Below are 18897 nucleotides of genomic sequence, written 5' to 3' on the forward strand. Positions count from 1 at the left end.
CAATTTAACATGTGCGCATGCATTTCTGTCAAATACAATAGTACAATTTGCAAAATACTAGAGATGCGCACATTCTCACTTCTTACATAATTATCATTATCCATCACTAAAACATTCCAAGACAGTTAGTTCACATTTGCTCTCCACATCTGTCAAAACTCCCCCTCCCCCCCATTTTTTTTTTTTTTTTTTTTTTTTTTTAAACCAAGTTCTAGCAAATCCCTTTCCAGGCAGACCTCATCGTAGCCACTGCTTGCCCTTCCCCACTTCTCTTCCAATACTGCCGTTGTTCCCTCTGGTGGAAATACTAGCATTTGTAACTAATTTTTAGCCTTAATATTTTGGCCTTGCATAAACCTGGGTAGCTTAGCAAACTTTCTAGCATCGCATTTCATTGCCATTTAGAAGGTCAAAGTTTTACAAAATGCAGATCCAAATGTCACACAGTTATCTTCTATTTAATGCTGCTGGAGCACTGCAATCTACAAAAGCAACCTCAGGAGCAAAAGCCGTAACCAAATGTGCACACATACACATGTACACAAATTGGCAAAGTGATTCTTGTGCCAAATCCAGAAAAAAAAGCAGTTTCACGTTTATTGTTTTCACAAGGCCATGAGGGCAGAAGCAGCGCAACAAAGTAGCAACATGTAGATTCAGATCTTACTTGCATTTGGAAACAGGTTAGTTCAATGACATGAAAATCAAAACAAAAAAAAATTGCAGCATGGCATTCCTCTCCTTCCTTAGCATGCTCGAAGAAAAAGATGGCCAATTATTTAAGTCAATTATTGTTTTCATAATACACAACATAAAAGCAAGACACACCAACAGTCAAAGGATAGCAGAGGATCTGTCTCCCTGAATTATATGCACACTGTGGCAGGATACAAGTGTTCTATGTTTATATAAAAATATATTCAACTTTTAATGAACTATACTCTGAACTCTCCTATGCCAACTTCGCAACAGAAGCTGTAATTTTAATTTATTTCCACAGTATTTTTTAAATGTTTGTTTGTGAGCTAATTATTTTTATGCTAAAGAACAGTGACAAAATTAATAATCCTTTTAATCTGTACTCTCTCTTTTATCTTTATTTTTATTCTTTTGATCTGCCATCCAGTTGCCAGGGAATCAAATCTCATTAGTCAGCACTTTATAATACCATATTAAGAAATATAACAATATCAACTTGAGATAGCATTTAAAGTCACTTCACTTAAGTGCTTGCTTGGGAACGGTCCAGGAGATGAAGTCAATCTAGTTTTACAATCTACACTTGGAATAGAACAGATGAAATGTAAATAATTACTGAAATGTTGCCTTCATTCTGCGCAGTGTGTCCTGAATTTTTCGAGACTGTTTTTCTGCTGGTATCTGATGGAAGTTGGCACAGTTGTCAGCTGCCAAGGCAGAAATGTCTGCATCTTTAAAATGAGTTATTCTTTGTTTGAGGTAAGACTGCAGCTTGAAATCTGGTGTATATGTATAAGGATTCTCTTGAAATGCATGAACTTGGCTCACAACTTTTGCAATATTTCTTGAAAGAGAATATGGTAAAAAATATTAGTTTGTTTTGCTGATGACAAAAAAACCCAACCTCAAAAAAACTTGCAAAACCCAAACTTTAAAGAAAGTTCAAAGGCATCGAGCATTCTCTTCTACAGTATACATCCCTTTAGTTAGATGTTAAAATGACTGAAACTATTTAAACTGCTAACTGTGAAATGTTGCATTAGCTGTTATTACCCCATTAGACAACATTCTATTTTAAAAAGTTAGGTGACATACATACATAATTAAAATAACTACCTAAGTTTAGTCCACTTGTGAGATCCATTTGTCATTGTGAATCCTCCAGTTTCAAGCTGTTGGACATGCATAGCCAAAACATGGGCTGATGGAATTGTTGGAAGTGTTTTGAATCTTTCTCCTTCCATCAAGCACAAGCTGTCACTTTTTAAAAACACCTAGTTTAAAAATGCACACAGATAAATCTCACGTTAAGTACTGGGGAAGGTTTTACAAGAAGTTCTCCAATTCATGTGTTTAGCACTACGTATTTATTTGTCATGAATTTTGTATTTTGACATTGAAGTTTGAAGACAACACTATGAATTAATCTGGTGGCAAACATTTCAAAGCACACAAATAAAAAAAATTAACTTTAATCAAAAGATACTTCATACTTAGTTTTAATTTCTGAATTACAGCCAAAATCTCATTTGAGAACTTCACTTCACAATTCAAAATTGTACAGATCAATAAGAGAATGCCCGTGATAAAATACACATTTAAGATTTTTCAAAACAGATTACAGCCACAAAGCTCCTGCAGAAATAATCAGAAAAACTGTCTCTAATGTCCAATGTTGCATTGAAATGTGTATCTTGATTTTTAGTCACACATAGGATACATTTTTGAGACCTACTGAGATAAAAATTAATGTAATCTCTCAGAGTCAAAAGTCTTAAATTGAATTAAAATCTCCTTCATAATACAAAGTAATAATTATGGCTTTTATCCTGCAGAGGCACCCACTTAAGCAGATCTTGCATCTTCTCTAACCCCAAAGAAGTATTTTTACATTAAAGACTTTATACTATACCTCAACAGCCTTGAGTTCCTCCATTACTTCAGCTACTTTTGCAGGTAAAATTTTCCAGGCCTTACAATAAAATAAAACATATTTTGGTTTTTCACATTAATGTCTATATTGGAACAAGATTATGTTAAGCAAAAGAGTTACAGAACAGAGCCCCAAACTTACTGGTAGCTGTCGTACAATAAGATTTTCCAAGCCTGCTAGGATTTGCATTGCAGTAGCAAAATTTCTTTGTTCATAGCAGCATTTTGCGATAAGAAGAAATTTTGATAGCAAGCTCACCTGCAGCTGAAAAAAAATATACTATATATATATTAAAAACATACTAAATATATAGCAAATATATGTAAATCTACATAATAAAATTAAATGAGAGGAAAGAAGGAGATGCATTTTTTTTTTGCATTTGTTATCAAAATTGTTGACTGTAGTTAACATTTCCCTCCAACACAAAGTTTTCTCTTTTCTGTCACCAAGGTGTCCTTGTTAAAGTCTGACATCTATTCTCCTCAGGCAACCCATTTCTTATATTTTCTTAGGTTTTGACACCTGCTACTACAAAAGAATCAAGACATCCAAGACCCTCCTTGTGACAACAAAATCAAATTGTTATCTGCCTGCTCACAAGTGTATTTCAGAATACTCCTTGCAGCTTTGCTACATAGCAACTCATATACAATAAAAAAATAACAATTTCATAATTAATAATACAATAAAACAATGACGAACCTTAGACGTGTGACATGTTACAACTTCAGCAGCAACCCAGGTGCTGATACTGTCTGCGTTTCTTAATAACTGTAGAAGATACTGGTCTTGTATACACTTTGACAGAAACAGATTACAGACTTTAAGTGAAACTGTCTCTGTAGAAATAGCTCTATGGAGAAAATAAGAAAAAAGGCAAAAATAATTCATGCTGACTTTCGATATTCAAAGAAAATCTTGATTGTGAAAATGCCAACTTCTAACCATCTAAAGCAACTTTGCAGTGCTTGCAGTCTTCATTTTATAACCTTTTACATAGTACATAGTGAGCTATGTTACTTTTTCTTCCTTATAATTACAAGATAATTATATGTGATTATAATATAAGCATATGCAGTATACATTTCTATAAAGACACCTTTCACCACTTGTTACTGAATAAAACAAGCCATCCAATCTGACACAAAATAACAGCCAGAAATCCAAACTCATTAAAAACTGCAGCCACATAAGAAATCCAGCTCGATACCTAGCAGCATCACACAGTGTTTCCCATGCCTGGACGCCAAATCAGTACAAACCAGCTGATTTAGCCTCTGCCATTTAACAATCCGTAAAATATGAGCTGCTTTAGATGTTCATTCCCTGTCCTTAGACAGAAAAGCCTACTACAGGTAGTACAATTAACAAGTACTAATTAGAAGCTAGCTGAATCCACTGAGTATGTAAGAACTAGACCAAATATAATTAGGTTCACGTGCCTGGATGCAAACATTAATTACTGTTGCACAAGTAATTTAAATAGGTTGGTAACCACTCTAATAACTATAGGAAAATTCTTACCTAGCTGTGAACAGTGATACTTTATCTGCTTATTGGTACAAAATGAACACTTGCAGAGAGAAGTTGTGGAGTCTCAATCCACACTCAGAAACCAACTGCACATGATCCTGGGCAACCTGCTCTAGCTGGCCTTGCTTAAGGCAGCGGGGTTGGACTACATAATTTTGAGAGGTCTCTTCCAATCTCAGCTATTCTGTGACACCGTAATGGGCATTGAGATTTTACATACATGCACACATGCACGATCAAGGAGCGTGTTTCAGAAACCATTAATTTCTTTTCTGCCAAAAGTGAAAGCTTTGAAGCCACGCCCCTAACACAAGTCTTCAGAAATATTTTGGCCTGACCCACTTTAGATTTCAAAGAAATAATCTCGCAAATGTGATCTACCACATACGCATACATGCATAAGTACATATACATACACACATACAGAATCTCCTGAAATTAAAAAAAAATATATAAACAGACTATCCAATCTGTCAAAAAGATATTAATTATTAAAAATATCTTTCTCTTCCTGGATGTATTAAAGGTGTAACATAGTAAGTTATTGTGCATCAACAGAAGAGAAGGGCAGTTAAAATAAGCAACTTACTTTTGGACAGCAACACTTTTGTCTTTAACACCAAGTGCTCTTGAATTTAGAAAGTGTACTGGATGACATTTATGAAATACTTCCTAAACAAAAAGAACAAGATACATCTGTTGTTAGATCTAGGAGTTCTTCCAAAATGCCCTGGGATAAAAATGAAAGAGGGTTCCCCCAACTCCATTCTCTTCAGCAAATTTATCAGAGGGATCACATCCTAAGAACAGAATTAGCCATTCTAAATTTTACTGTAGAGAGAAAAATGGATTATTTTAATTCAAAGTCTTATGAAATAGTATGAAATAAGCTTGAAAGAGAGTTGGGAATTGGTAGAGAAAGGAGGCCAAGTATAATGTAAGACAGATATTATTTGTACTTCCAAATAAACCTAGACCTTTGTACCTGTTGCAGTAATGTCAGCTGACAACAAAGCTGTTGCACACTGTATTCTATCAAGAGATATGGTCCCACTTCATCTGCTCTAGCAAAGGAGACTGGGAATTTCCCTGTAAAACTGTTACAGCGTGGCTTTGATAAAACTGACGAAACAGTGTACAGTCGCTCTCCCTGATACTGTGCAATTGGTCCCGTACGTTTGGGAAGTTTCCAGTTAAAGTTCTGTAGAAAAGAAAAAAAAAACGTAAAACTACAACTTCTCTAAAGCAAACATTATGTCTCCCCTTGATTTAACTTTCTGGAATGTTTTGTCAGAGAAACACCTTTGTGGATGCAAAACTCTTCAGCTAATCTTCAAGGTTAGCCCAGACACTAATTGGTTTATTTAACATTACTATTTTAAGCTAATATAATAATAAGCACAGTCAATGAGTCTGAGCAGGAGGTTGCCAGATCTCAATCAATCAACAATCAGTACTTAAAACAAAGTTCTGGTGTTCAAGCTTGCTGCCATAAAATGGGTTATATTGTGAAGTTCTATATTTTATATTTCACTTCTTACTATCTCTTACTATTTCTTGTAGTCTTTATGCTTAGAAACATAAATCCCTTTCCAAAGAAATATTTGGTTTTCCATTATTTTCCCTTCTTCTGTCTTCGGCTATCATTATGATACAGTGACAATACAAGAAGTCCACGTTTTCTCTATTTTGCTTGCCCTTTATTGGTTGAATCCCCAGTACATCCCATGGAATCCTGCACCTTTATCAAAAGGCTGATACTACAATCAAATTGCACATTATTGACACATTTCACTTCCACAGGTCATTTTGGTCACTCTGTAGAGAGATCTTTTCCTGAAAAAAAAAGCTGACTGTATGCTCCAGCTTCTGGGATTATCTTTCACTAGCACACTATATAAACCAGTAAATACAGACAAAAGTTCTGATAAGATTTGCTACAAGGTTTGAAGTTCTAGCAGGAAACTCCTCATCCCTCACTGTTTTCCTGTATTTATAGACTTACATGTATGTCTAATAAAAAATATTAATGTTTGACAAGGGGGCAAACGTTTCTTAGTAACTATGAGTCACATGCTAGTATCAAAGATGAAGAGTTCAACTCCTCTCAAAATTTTGATTATCTAATCTATTATTATTGAAACAGCTGACAGGGTGCAATTAAGGCTTAAGATGATTTCCACAGTTATAGAACTGTTTAGGCTTTAGATACTTTCAAAAGAAAATTTAAAATGCAGGTACATAAATTTTATTGAATCAGGGGCTAGACCCCAAGTTGAATACTCTAGTTTATGTCAGAAAAAAAATACATGGAAATGTGCTCCGTATACTGTAGTCTGAAGAAAAAACATGCCTTTCCGGAAACATCTTCTGAGAGCTTTTTACATAGAGAATGTAATGTTTTTCTGTCCTCCTCGCCCTCCTCTTCACATTTGTCTATGCTGGAGCACTGATGAGCACTGCCGCTTTTCCTGGCAGAAGCATCCTCAAGCAACAACAACAAGCGCTCACCATAGCCATTTAATGGAGCAACCTGTAAATGCAAAACAGGTTAACAGAATATTGAACTCAATTTCCCATAAATTATAAGTAAGATATATTGAACACAGCTGTCAAAGATAGCATTAGTTTTCTTTTACTTTAACTGTAATTAGGACAGTTTTTTTGTAACAACAATTTTACATATACCATAACTGACTTAAAAGATTTTTTTTTTTTTTTCCTTAAAGCTTCTTTTGAAATTCTGACTTACCTTGGAAGAAATAAACTCTTTTAGAGTACACAAAAGATCAGTATTTGTTGCAAAGTCTACACTGTAGCAGTCTTCAATCCAAGCCTGCAGGATGTAGAAACTGCGGTTACGTATTTTGGTAAGTGATGTGGACGAATCCAGGCTTGCACTGCTGAGAAGAAAAAGGCGCTTATTTCAACCAAAACTGATATTCAATTCCAATTTAAAAATAAGTGTTGAAAAACCCACAAGTATTAGTTGGTATTGACTATGCTATCTTAAATTGGTACATTTCACATCTCTAGAATCCATGTCACCATAGGAACAAAGCTGTGGTTGTATTTACAACCCATCACTGAACAACTGACAAAAGAAAGACTCAAATTTCAGATTAATATAGCACTTGCTCTAGTTTCACTCTCACCTGTCAAGAGAGTCTTACAAAGACAAACATCAAAATTCAATTTAATGAAGTAGTTCTTTTCAGAAACAACTATTTGCCACTGAGGGGAAAAGTCAATTGTGCTTTGATAATATTTTTCACAGGAAATTACTGTACCTGGATAAAGTGCTGCTGATCCTATCAAGAAGAAACTGCAAAAATTCTTCTTGTGTGCAGAAATAGCGAAATGTGTAGAGAAATTGCTGTACGTAACCTTCTAAAAATGCATTTCTGTGAAGCACAAAAAAAATTTCAGACAAGCAAGAACACCATTTCTTCTTGCATTAGAGTACAGCAATAGCAAAAAAAAAAAATTCCTCAAAATATCAAGAATTAGTAGGGATTTGAAATTCTCAAGCTCTACATTAAGCTTTGATTCCTTTTTGTTTTATTTTTACACATGAAATAGTGTGGTTGCCAACACTGAAAGCATAATTTGTTTAAAAAAAAATTTCTCTACTTGACATTTCTATTATTATCAAAAGTTACATTCTATATAGTATGGAAGAACATACTTATTTTTCTTTCATCTATCATTACACTTAATGTCATTTAAAAATATTTTAACAACAGCACAAGAAGTAGATACTTTAAGCAAGAAAATATTTCCTGTAGGTCTAACTAGAGCAGTAGTTGCTTTAAGAACAGAATATACTTATTCGACACACATTAAAAATGAGTGTGTTTTATTTTTTTTATCTATATACACAAATACACTCTCAAGGTCTTAATATAGGTTAATTGGCATGTATCCCTGATGGCTTACAGCTAACCAAAGTTTGGGTTCAATTAATGTTGAAGCTCTGTTCACAAAACAATTTGTTCATTTTGTACAAAATGTTAAGCACCATAAAAAGCAGCGCTAAGGATAAGGAACTGGGTCTCAGAGTCAGGATGAGCTGGGAGAAGGAGCAGGGAGGAAGTTGCTCCCTCTACAGTGGCACAAGCCTGATAGAGTCTCTCAGGTAGTTTTCACCTTCATACTAATTGTGGCTCAGGTTCCTTAAAACAACACTGTTCTCACCCTAGTTGGACGTTAAAGGACAGCTTTGTCCCCATTGAAGCCCTGAGACAGGTCTGCATCTTCATCAGTCCCAAGGACTGGGGCAATAATCTGTAAAACAGAACCTATACATTTTCACATCCAGACCCCATTAATAAGAATTATAAAATTACATGTTCTGAAGAATTGTTATACTGCTGGCAGTAAGATAAAGCCTAGATTCCACGGCAACTATCAGAGCAAAACCTCAAACAAGTAAAGGATAAAAAAGTTTAAATTTATTAGTTTTTGATTTATTATCAAACGCTTCGTTTTAATAAAATCCAAACGTAGCAGTTTGACTTGTTTCTTATCAGATTGTCTTTTGCCATTTCCATGCCCATTTCTGTAAATAAGTGTTCAGAGAAATAACACTAAACTTGATACAAGAGATGAGAATTTATGCAATGTTGAGTAACTGAGATTTATAACAGACTGCTTTTTCCTGAATTAGCAACTATGCCTCAACCCACTCCCAATTAAGGATGTGCAAAGTATACTATACCTAGAATATAAATAAGCCATTAAACCAAGTGGTGTACCAGCCTGCAGAACTCTTATTCCATTTTGATTATTACATTGGTGTTTCTCTGTGTTATAGTAAAGAAGCCATGACGACTCATCCGTTGGCGCCACATCCACGGCATCAGTTCTCCTGTTGTAAATGACTGCAGGCAGCACACAGGATTCCACACCCCACTGCTCTGCATACATGATCTGCTCAAAGACGAAAGCCATGAAAAAATAAAATGTACAAAAATAAAGAGGAAAATCCACACAAAATGCAGTCAACTCACCTTAAAGCCAAATCACATTTTATACAATTGCATTTCTTCCTTTTTACACAATACTAGTAGCAATTACCTTTATTTTAATTATTATTTTAGATCCCACTTAATTTGGCACTTGGACACAAAACATTTCATGTTTCATATACTGACTTGAGCAGCCAACTATACTGATGCAGTAATGAAATTACAAATGAAACACAAGCAAAATCAATTCTGACTTGCCTGTATGTATTTCTTCACCAGTTCAAGAAACTGCACTTTTGATTTCATCTCCTGTAGCTGTCCTCGCAATTTGGGCAACATAGATTTAGTTTCAGGACCTTTAGATTTAAAACACAGAGCATAAGAAAATCCATTATTCTGATGTACAGAAAAAAAAAAGTCCTTACAAGTACTGTACATCCCATTTCATTACTAGCAAGTTGCTGTAACCTTACCTTTGCCTCTTCTTTCTTTCTGCAACAGTTTCTGGTAAAATGTTATGGTCTTTCTATAATTTTTTGTCTCCATCATTAACAATTGTTCTAGTTCCTATTTAAAGAGAAAAAAAGATTCTGATCAGAATGGTAAATGCAAGGTTCTAGTAGGAAACTAAAGTTTTAGAAGATAATTATTCTGTATTAAAAAAAAAAAAAAAAAAGATCCAAACAGACAACAACACGATATGAATCAGGAAAAATTACTGTTCACTCCTGTGCTTACAGGCAAGTTACAGCAAGCATCACCTGTTCCCAGAAAAGCATTAGTTATACCACAGTTCTACAACTTACTTAAGAACTGGAGCTGGTTTGCGTATAATGAGATCACACTGAAGTTGGTCTGAATCCATTTAAATATGTCTTTACTTATAATTGCACTGACCTGATTGTTTTTAATAGCATTTTTAAGTTACACTCAGAAGTCATCCAGAACTAAAAGTGATAGCTTCTGAAATCAGTGCAGACCCCAGAAATGCTCTGTTAAGCAGCTGACCTATATTTGCAGCAATAACTGAATGTTTGGCTGAAAGCAATGGTTTCCAAACAAGTATAATTACATTATATTATACAACCAAGTCAGAAGGCAGAGACAGGAGAGTTACTCTATAAATAAAGGACATATCAATTTAGAAGTTCAGCTTACATATTTTATATTTATACATTTTACACAATGAAAAAAGAAACTGAATTTCTATAGAATTACGTAACTTAAGCAATGGATAGAAACACAAGTATATCAGGCTTCTCACAGTAATATCAAATTGAATGTAAATATTTATATTTGTTTGCACAGCAAAGGTTTCATTATTTTACCAACCAATGAAAATGGGCCATCCACTTTGGGTTCAGCTTCTGATTTATTATGAAACAACAAACATGATGTGTATTGTGTTTCATAAAAGTGGTGGCTCTTGTACTTGGGTCCTAAGCTAACTACCAATGACCCAATTAGATGAAACAGTATTTTAAATAGAATAAGTTCACTGAATGCAGCAGACAGAACTCCCACAAGCAGAGTGATCAGAAAACAGATAGCTCAGAGCTAACATATCAAACAACAGATTGGTAAATAGGTTAGCTTTAATGGGATGGACTTACTAGAAATTAATTTGAGTTTGAGAAAAACCTGTCACTGTTTTTCAGAAAAGCTCAAAAGGTTTAACAACATAGTTTGTTAGCAAAAAGAGTCACAAAAGCCCTGTGGATTTTTAAGACTTACCACTACACAGGCATCACACAGAGAATAGTGAAAGCACAAAAAAGCTATTATCCAGATTTTGAATTGGAAACTATTTGCTTTTACTTAAAGGTTTATGATTTTTTTAATCATTCAAAGTGAAACCAAGAGACTACAAACACAGAAAGGGAATTTTCTGATGTTTGGAATCTGATGGACAGAAGTAATTTGCCCCTAAATAACTGCAGGTGAGTAGCAACAAACTCAGTAGCCCATCCATTCCATAACATCTTCCATTTTAGGTAGGTCTAGAATACAAACATTTTTGATTAAGCTGTATATTCAATTGTTCTGCTCCATCTGAAGTACATTTAATTGGTCTGGACTTTTTTTTTTTTTTTTTATAGAACACCCCTTAGTCTAGGGAACAAAATAATACAGTGATAGAGTGACTTTGTTAACTTGAGAAAATTGCAAATTCCAATCTGTCCTTGAACCATAAGTTTTTTACATGGTGAAAGGTGGTTCCACCAAAGAATTCAGAATATTGGCAGAAGGGAAAGGAAAAGAGAAAAGGAACGGGAAAACTGTGGCCAGAATACACTAAACTTGCAGTAGAAACCTCCCAGTCATAGCTTGGGTGCACTGAAGTTTGGTGAACCTTACAAGCAGCTTATGGGATCTAGGGGATAACAGAAACCTAGTGTGGGCAAAGAGGAAAAGCGCAAAGGCGAAGGGTAAAGGGTTGGGGCTCTGAAAGATCTGAAGCCAGCTTATCAACTACAGGAAAAAAAAGTTCTTCTCATTCCGAGGGCAGACTTGGACATTGCTCCGGAGAAATGGCAGCCCTGGTAGCTGCCTTCCCTTCTTGCTCTGCTGCAAGGACTTAGTTTGGTTTGCCTGGACGTGCTCTGTATGAGGGTGCAAAATCAGCAGTTCTTGGACTAGAGGTGATGTGAGACAGGGGACATACAGTTGCTTGCCTAAGGACTAACTTTTCTAAATGTAGATTAACCTTTGCTAACCTTATGAACCACAATGAACCATCTGATAAACACCTAACACAGTAAACCACTGTTTTTATGACATTTGAAAGTGTTACCTTGGTCCATAAATACTTTTTTATGCTAGTTATTTCTCACTCCTTCCAAACATAAGAGTACACATTACTATTTTTTGAATCATAATAGCTTGATTAATTCTATTGTTAATATTGTTTATCATATAACAAATGTTTTACTTTTTGCATCTTATTAAACCACAATCTATCTAAGGTGCAGAGAATATCCAGCAGAAAAAATAGAAAAGTTAATTATTTCTATGGCAGAATATTTAATTCTGCTATAAATGTGTGTTCTGGCACTCAGAGTTTTTCAGAACTTGCATGTTCTCAAACCTACTTACAAGTAAACTAAGCTAAAAAAAAATAAGAAGGTGAATAAATAAACATTTGAATGACACAAATATTTTAATTTGAGAGATAAGTGTATTAATGACATGTATATGTCTCCAAAACTGTAATTTGTTGTGTAGTTAGACTCTCATTCAGGACTCAGTTCCAGGTGCAGACTAGACCTGAACTGGCCAAGCAGACGTATCCCTATGAAAGGGTAGCAGCACTAAGTCAGGACAAATGTAGTCAAGCCCAAATGTCTAACTTTAAACATTCACTCTTCCAAATAGCAACTCCTAACCACAGCTTTAGCACACTTTAATGCAAAGCTGTAGAATGAGATGAGCTTTATTGCTGACTTCAAAAAAAAAATCTGTCAGAGACCTAGGTGGAAAAACTAGGTGGATATAATCCTTGCCAGACAATGAAAACTAGACTACTACTATCACCTACATGTTCATAACTGAGTGTCTTATAGCTAGGAATCATAGTCTCCTGACTGCTGCAATAGTAGAAAAATAAATTTCGGTTTCATATTTTTCCCCTGTCTTTCATATATATATTGACCAGTTAAAACTTCTAACAGGTCATCTCGTTTCAACAATATTGCTAATAGTTTATTTCAGAAATTGTCATGACTGATGGAGTCTGGAAAAACCGCAGGACTTTAGGAAGGTGGGTTTTATTTTTCCTCAGGTTAAATGTTAAAGATTGCTGCAACTGGAACATTATGATTCTGTAAAGTTTTTATTTTAAACAAATTTGGAAGAAGCTGGGTTTCCCAGAAAGTCAGTGTTGTAGTAACGCGAGCAGAAAGATTAAAGTTGTTGATGCTAGGACAGTGAAAGAAATACATACGGTCACAAGACCAAAAAGTAACTGACATTTTAAACTATCCTCTGTTGAATTTGTTGTAACAAGACACTTTAAAAGTAATTTTAATCAAAAAAAGAACAATTAACAGTATTATAATAATATTAAGATTACATACCTCAATATTCTACTATACAAAGACTCTTTAATATAAACAGTGCAACAGAGAATATACATATCTGCACATACATGCTTTTTAATGAAAATTAACTTTTTTTTTGCAATGCATTCAAAACATTTCTATGTTGCACAGGAGTATTTAATCTTCTGTTAACCTTCTTTGAAGAAAATGGTGAAAGATAAATTGAATTTGACTTCATAACTGAAGATGACAGGTTATAACTGTATTCTTTGTAAACTGGACACAAAGGGATCTCACAAATTAGGAAGACTATTTATATAAGATACCAAGCTTCCACTGTCTGCGAATAAGTACTTTATTCTTGTTTGTCCACCTGGCCTCATACGCAGTCCAAATCACATACCTTATTTCTTCATTACTGAGACAGAATAAGACTGGAATTTAATTTTGGTCTAGCTATTAAGATTTCACACTGATTTTAGATAACACAAGGAAGTTTAGTTGACTTATCCTCAGAGTAGTACGCATCTTTTTCAGCTACCGGAATGTGCATTCTCTTCCTCTCTAAATGAATTGTTTACTAATTGCTAAACTGAACAGATTGCACTTTGTATCAATAGTAATTTTCCTCCAGTGGAATTTACTGGGCACAAATACAATACAATTTTCCACAGAGATACCTCATGACTATTCCTCCCCAGCCTCTTGTATGATTGTTGGGTTAGCCAAGTTCTTGCGCATTAATGCATATAGTAGCAATGTACAATAATACGCATTAATTTAATAAGCAAATTTCAAAGCAGATTGTAGGCTCCATAAATCTTGCTTCCTTCTTTATTGTGTGTCTGTTAAATAGGGAAAACAATTGCCAAGAACTCAGAAGATAATTAATTCTTTTGAATCCATCTAAATTGCTGAGTAGTCTGTAAAATCTTAAAGTAAAAAAGACTGCCAGTTGAAACAGAAAAATCTATTTAGATTATTATGAAAACTCCTTACTTCTGAAAAATCTGTTCTGCAGTCAAGAATTAGTCTTTCAAGTAAGGGAGATTATGCAAGCCCCATTTTTCTACAGAAAAAATGGTAGAAATGCTTACATAAAATTGAATGCTTACGTTCTCTAGGCATGCTTACACAAGACTGAACAGCCCTATAGGATTAGAAATAGGAATTTCCAAGTAGACGGAAATTTGAGACTGACAGTCCTGCAAAATTATTTTAAAAATTATTTATTTATTCTTTACACAAACCAGTAGTAGGTAAAATTTCTTACGCTATTTTCTCCTATAGGCTTACACCTGCACATTAAGGAGCAAAAAAAGTAGAACATCTTCAGTGATTCAGGCTTTAACTTGCTTAATAACAGAAAAAATAGTTTTGCTTTGTTTTGCTTTTTACTGAAAATTGAAGTAAGATTACAGAGCTTAAAAAAAATAATGTAAATAGATTCATTGGGATTTAAACTGACTATGTGGAAATAGAGAAGTCTAGATAATTTACTCAGCTGTTCAGTTCTACTTTGTCATGCTCACTTCAAAAATACAGCAACAAATTCAACTAACTGCCCATAGCAAGGAAATCTACAAGAGCAGTGCAACTCCTGCTTCATCTTTATTAAAAGTGTATCTGGCAGAAACAACAAGGATACAGAAGTAGACAATCAACTGTTCTCAGGGATGCAAAAAGATTCCAGGTGTCCCTATACCAATAGATCTTCCAGTATTAATAACCAATTTATTTATTTTATTTTTTTCCTTTTCCTTCCCATGAACCAGCTTCAACTATACAGATTTTTACAGTTTCATTATTATACTTTGTGGCTTTGGACTTGAAATGTTTAAAAATATATTTATAGATCAATATACAAATGTAAAAATTAAGTAAACATGATCTTTAAGGGAATGGAAGACCTTGCTCACCTAAAACAACTCAGCCCTCTACCCATGCTCCCCAGGCTGCTTAAAAGGCACAAGGCTGCATTCATCATGATGATTAGCTGCCTCCAAGAGAAGATGTGAGCAAATAACTGCCATTCTGCTGGCAAATGGTGAGAAGTGTCAGAAAATTCACCATGACCAAGGAAAAGGACTCAGAACACACGACAAGGAGAATCTCTCGAGAGCTTGTGATACACACCAGCCATAGACATTCTTAGCTCCTTTCTATAATATCACCACCATGGGGTTGGTGCAAATGGCAGATGACACTTTTCTGGTCAACTTCAGGAACAGAAGATGGCTGGTAGGTCAGTTATAAAAAAAATTAATCTCAGTGCTTTTTATTTTGGAATACTACCCTTACCTGCTTTATTGATAAGACATCACAAATGTTGAGGATTTTAAAACACTTAAGAGTCAATATTTAAAAGAAGAAAGGGGGTTTCAACTCACTATAACACAATAATTATTATTATACTTTTAACCAGCAAGTAGAGAGGTATCTTAATGATTTTAAATCAATGTACTCACCACTTTTTTAGCATCTATATTTTGTGACTCACTTGATTTCTGCTTTCCAAGGTTTTTCATGTAACTATGAACTTCTGAATCAAAACATTCAGCTCCATAAAACGCACTGCTCCAACCAGGACTACAGCTATGAAAGTCAGGTAGATTGGGAGACACAAGGTAGCTGTTTCCAGATATCTTTATTACGGTCTCTTCCTTTGGATCTATATTTTCTTCTGCAAAGCCTGGACCAATACAACAGCCGTTGCTTTGTAAACATTGCCCTCTTTTTTCTATAGGGGTAGTACTCTGCAGCCTCAATTCTTTTTTGAAATTATCCGAAGATGACTCATCAAAATCCATTTCAGCTAATGATGTATTTATCATAGGCTCAGCCTTCACATCAAAGGTTGCTTCCCCTTCTGCTAAAGAGGGTGTACGGGGGGGAAAGAAATAACGGTCATGTGCTGTGATGCATGCTTTGAACTTAAACACTACACATACAAAATACAGTTATGAGACTACCTACACCTTTTAACAGTAGTGTTAGATGCTTATTTTGGCTCTGTGCTTTCTTTTTCTCAACTACACATTGCAAAATCATAAAGGCTAAAGACACTTCCGAACTATTAAGCTTTGGTCACTACATTTCTGAAAATTACAAAATATGCTCTGTGCATATACAGTAAGCACTTAAACAAAGCATAGTACAGAAGCTTTAAAACAAAAGTTAAGTATGTCAGACCTGTACATGCATTAGTAAAAAGCCTAGCTCTTGAGGTTTTTTCCTTTGATAAGTCTTGAAGCTTTTATTCCATACACAGAGGGCAAGAATACTTGATACAGCCAAAGGAGGCACATCTTAAAGTTTCTACTCCTACAGGACTCACTCCCTTGAGCTATGATGGGACTTCTTTGCAGTTACAATGACTACTACCAACCTTGAGGGACTGAGGTGACAGTCAAAGGTTGGTATGATACTGACAGGAGCTTTTATGCCTGTCAGAAGTCTCCCTCTTCACTTGAGCAACACTCCAGGGCTTAGATACGCCACCCCGGAGTCAAACGGACCTAAATTATTGGTGCAAAGAAATCACATACCCCACGGGAAAGTCTGGCTCTACATTTGCAATCTGAGCCAAAATGGAAAAATAGAATGACAGCAGTCAAGTGCAAACTTAAAAATTTATGTTTTGCCATAAAAGTTAATAATGTAGGGGTATAAGCCTTTCTGTAAAGAATACAGTTTAACTTTGTTCAAAACAGAGAAGTAACCAAGTTTAAATGCTGAAACTTGGCTGAACTATGTTGGAAAAAAAAAAAAAAAAAAAAAGAAATAATGATACAACAGCACCTAAATACAACCTGTACATGAATACACCAAACCTAGAAAGGGTAATAGTTTTGTGATAATAATGGGATTTACCAGTCCCAGCTCAGTTTTGAGTTCAGTTACTAAAAGACAAAATATTTTGTAAACCTTCAATCAGGAAGTATCCCAGGAAAAATGCAAAACACACACTGAAGAAGTACAAATAAACAATCCACTAATATAACCTCAATGACTGCCCTGAAAAGGTGTCCTGTAACCAAGTTCGCGATCAAAAGGCAAAACTATCTTGATTACCAAATCATTTGATGCACTGTTCATTTTGCTATCTATCTTTAAAAAAGCACTCCAGTGCCTTCTTTTTTTACCTGTTTGTGAAAAATTGTTTTGATAAATAGTTAAAAATGCCCATTTAAATAAAAAAAATTTTCAGTTTCTAGATTTCTGTACAATTCCCACCCCTAGAATTTGTAAATAATTTTATTGACAATATCATTTTTTATTTAATACATTTTGTTTAATTTACTGCCTAGTTTTGTTTTAATTCTGATAAGCGAACAAAGAAGGACCAGATCTGTTGCAGTCATCCTTCAAACAATCCTCAACTTTTTCAGTAACACCTAAGGAGTCATAAGCATTTTCTAAAGCTCTCATCTCAGCCTAACTAAGCTTGTAATGTTGCACGGACCTGACTCAGTATGACTGTTCCCCTTTTCTCTCCCTGCTTTAAAGCACGCCACTAGAACATCTACTAGATGAACACAAGAAAACCACATGTAGCAGTTAGGATTTTGTGAGTTTTTCAACAGACGTATGTATGTAAATAAAAGTAAGTAGAAGTAAATGAAACAGGCATCCCATTCAATGATATTTGGTCATACGTAAGCTTCATACAAAAGACAACAGGTCCCCGAGGCATTAATAATGTTCAGATTCACTGAAAAATGTTCGTAAGTGCTAAGGTGAGTGTTTTTCTGAAGACACATTCAAAGTGCTAATCTCTCAAAACTTGTGTCATCGATAGATTCCAAGCACACAGAAAGATCCAGAACATGAAATCCCTTCTCACCCTCTGTCTGATCACTGCTTGCCAAAAAGCTGTTAGATTTCTTCAGATCTTGTAATACTATGCCACACTTTGATTCATCTGCCTCAGTTATGCTGAACAAACAAGAAGATTAGAAAAAAAAAAAAGTTAATGTTTCATATACTTTTATATTTACATCAGTAAAATGAGATCTTACAAATGACTACCATGTATATGAAGGGTTTCACAGCATTCATCTACCTCCTGAAGTTTGCATGTTCAGCTGCAGTTATTTTACAAGAAAAAAAAATGTTCAAATGGACATTAAAGCACATTAAATAAGACAGAGATCTTCTTTTACAGCATTTGGCAAAATTCCAACAAGTATCAGAACACGTACAAACAGAAGGCATAACTCCAGGCATAACTCTAGACTGCAAATTACTGTAATGGGGTTTTTACTCAGGATTCAACCTCTAGATAACAGTCTGACTCTAAGTCATTCTTAATAAGAATAATCATAATTTTAAGTCAAAGAAGGTAACAATTAAAAACTGCTATATTCTTTGTCTAAGGAATGTTAAGTAAGCAGCGTCTGAGATTCTGAGGCAGTACTGTGTGTGATCTAAAAGCTAAACCTGTATTTTTATACTAGATAATAAATGATTATTTCCTTTTCACTCCTGCTTTCAAAAACTTACTTTGTAACAAAAGTTCATATAGAGGATGACCTCTTCATATATGACAGTAATTCAGCTGCAACAGCTCAAGTTTCTCCTACCATAACATTCAACTCTGGGGAATTAAAAGCCTAACCTCCAACCAGTTTTCAATAGCTCCTTAAAAATCTCAACCCAAATGGGAAATAGGCCAGCATGTCAGGGTCTGATATCTGGAGGGTGTAGTCTATTCTCT

The 18897-nt window shown here is 34.8% G+C and overlaps 1 protein-coding gene across 1 annotated transcript in view; it reads right to left on the minus strand.

The window, feature by feature from the left end:
• Positions 1-251: 251 nt before the first annotated feature.
• KNDC1 (kinase non-catalytic C-lobe domain containing 1) overlaps positions 252-18897 on the minus strand; it is a 62385-nt gene continuing 43739 nt past the window's right edge. Inside the window, exons 16-30 of the mRNA XM_086751981.1 lie at positions 18025-18116; positions 15647-16047; positions 9612-9705; positions 9397-9494; positions 8889-9100; positions 7459-7572; positions 6921-7068; positions 6522-6701; positions 5154-5369; positions 4758-4840; positions 3338-3488; positions 2774-2896; positions 2612-2671; positions 1816-1973; positions 252-1543 (exon numbers count right to left, since the gene is read on the minus strand). Coding sequence (XP_086608107.1) covers positions 1312-1543; positions 1816-1973; positions 2612-2671; positions 2774-2896; positions 3338-3488; positions 4758-4840; positions 5154-5369; positions 6522-6701; positions 6921-7068; positions 7459-7572; positions 8889-9100; positions 9397-9494; positions 9612-9705; positions 15647-16047; positions 18025-18116 — 2362 coding nt within the window. The 3' untranslated portion in view covers positions 252-1311. The remainder of the gene's footprint in view (positions 1544-1815; positions 1974-2611; positions 2672-2773; positions 2897-3337; positions 3489-4757; positions 4841-5153; positions 5370-6521; positions 6702-6920; positions 7069-7458; positions 7573-8888; positions 9101-9396; positions 9495-9611; positions 9706-15646; positions 16048-18024; positions 18117-18897) is intronic.

This window comes from Chlamydotis macqueenii, chromosome 7, assembly GCF_036417535.1.
Source record: "Chlamydotis macqueenii isolate bChlMac1 chromosome 7, bChlMac1.mat, whole genome shotgun sequence".
Classification (NCBI taxonomy): domain Eukaryota; kingdom Metazoa; phylum Chordata; class Aves; order Otidiformes; family Otididae; genus Chlamydotis; species Chlamydotis macqueenii.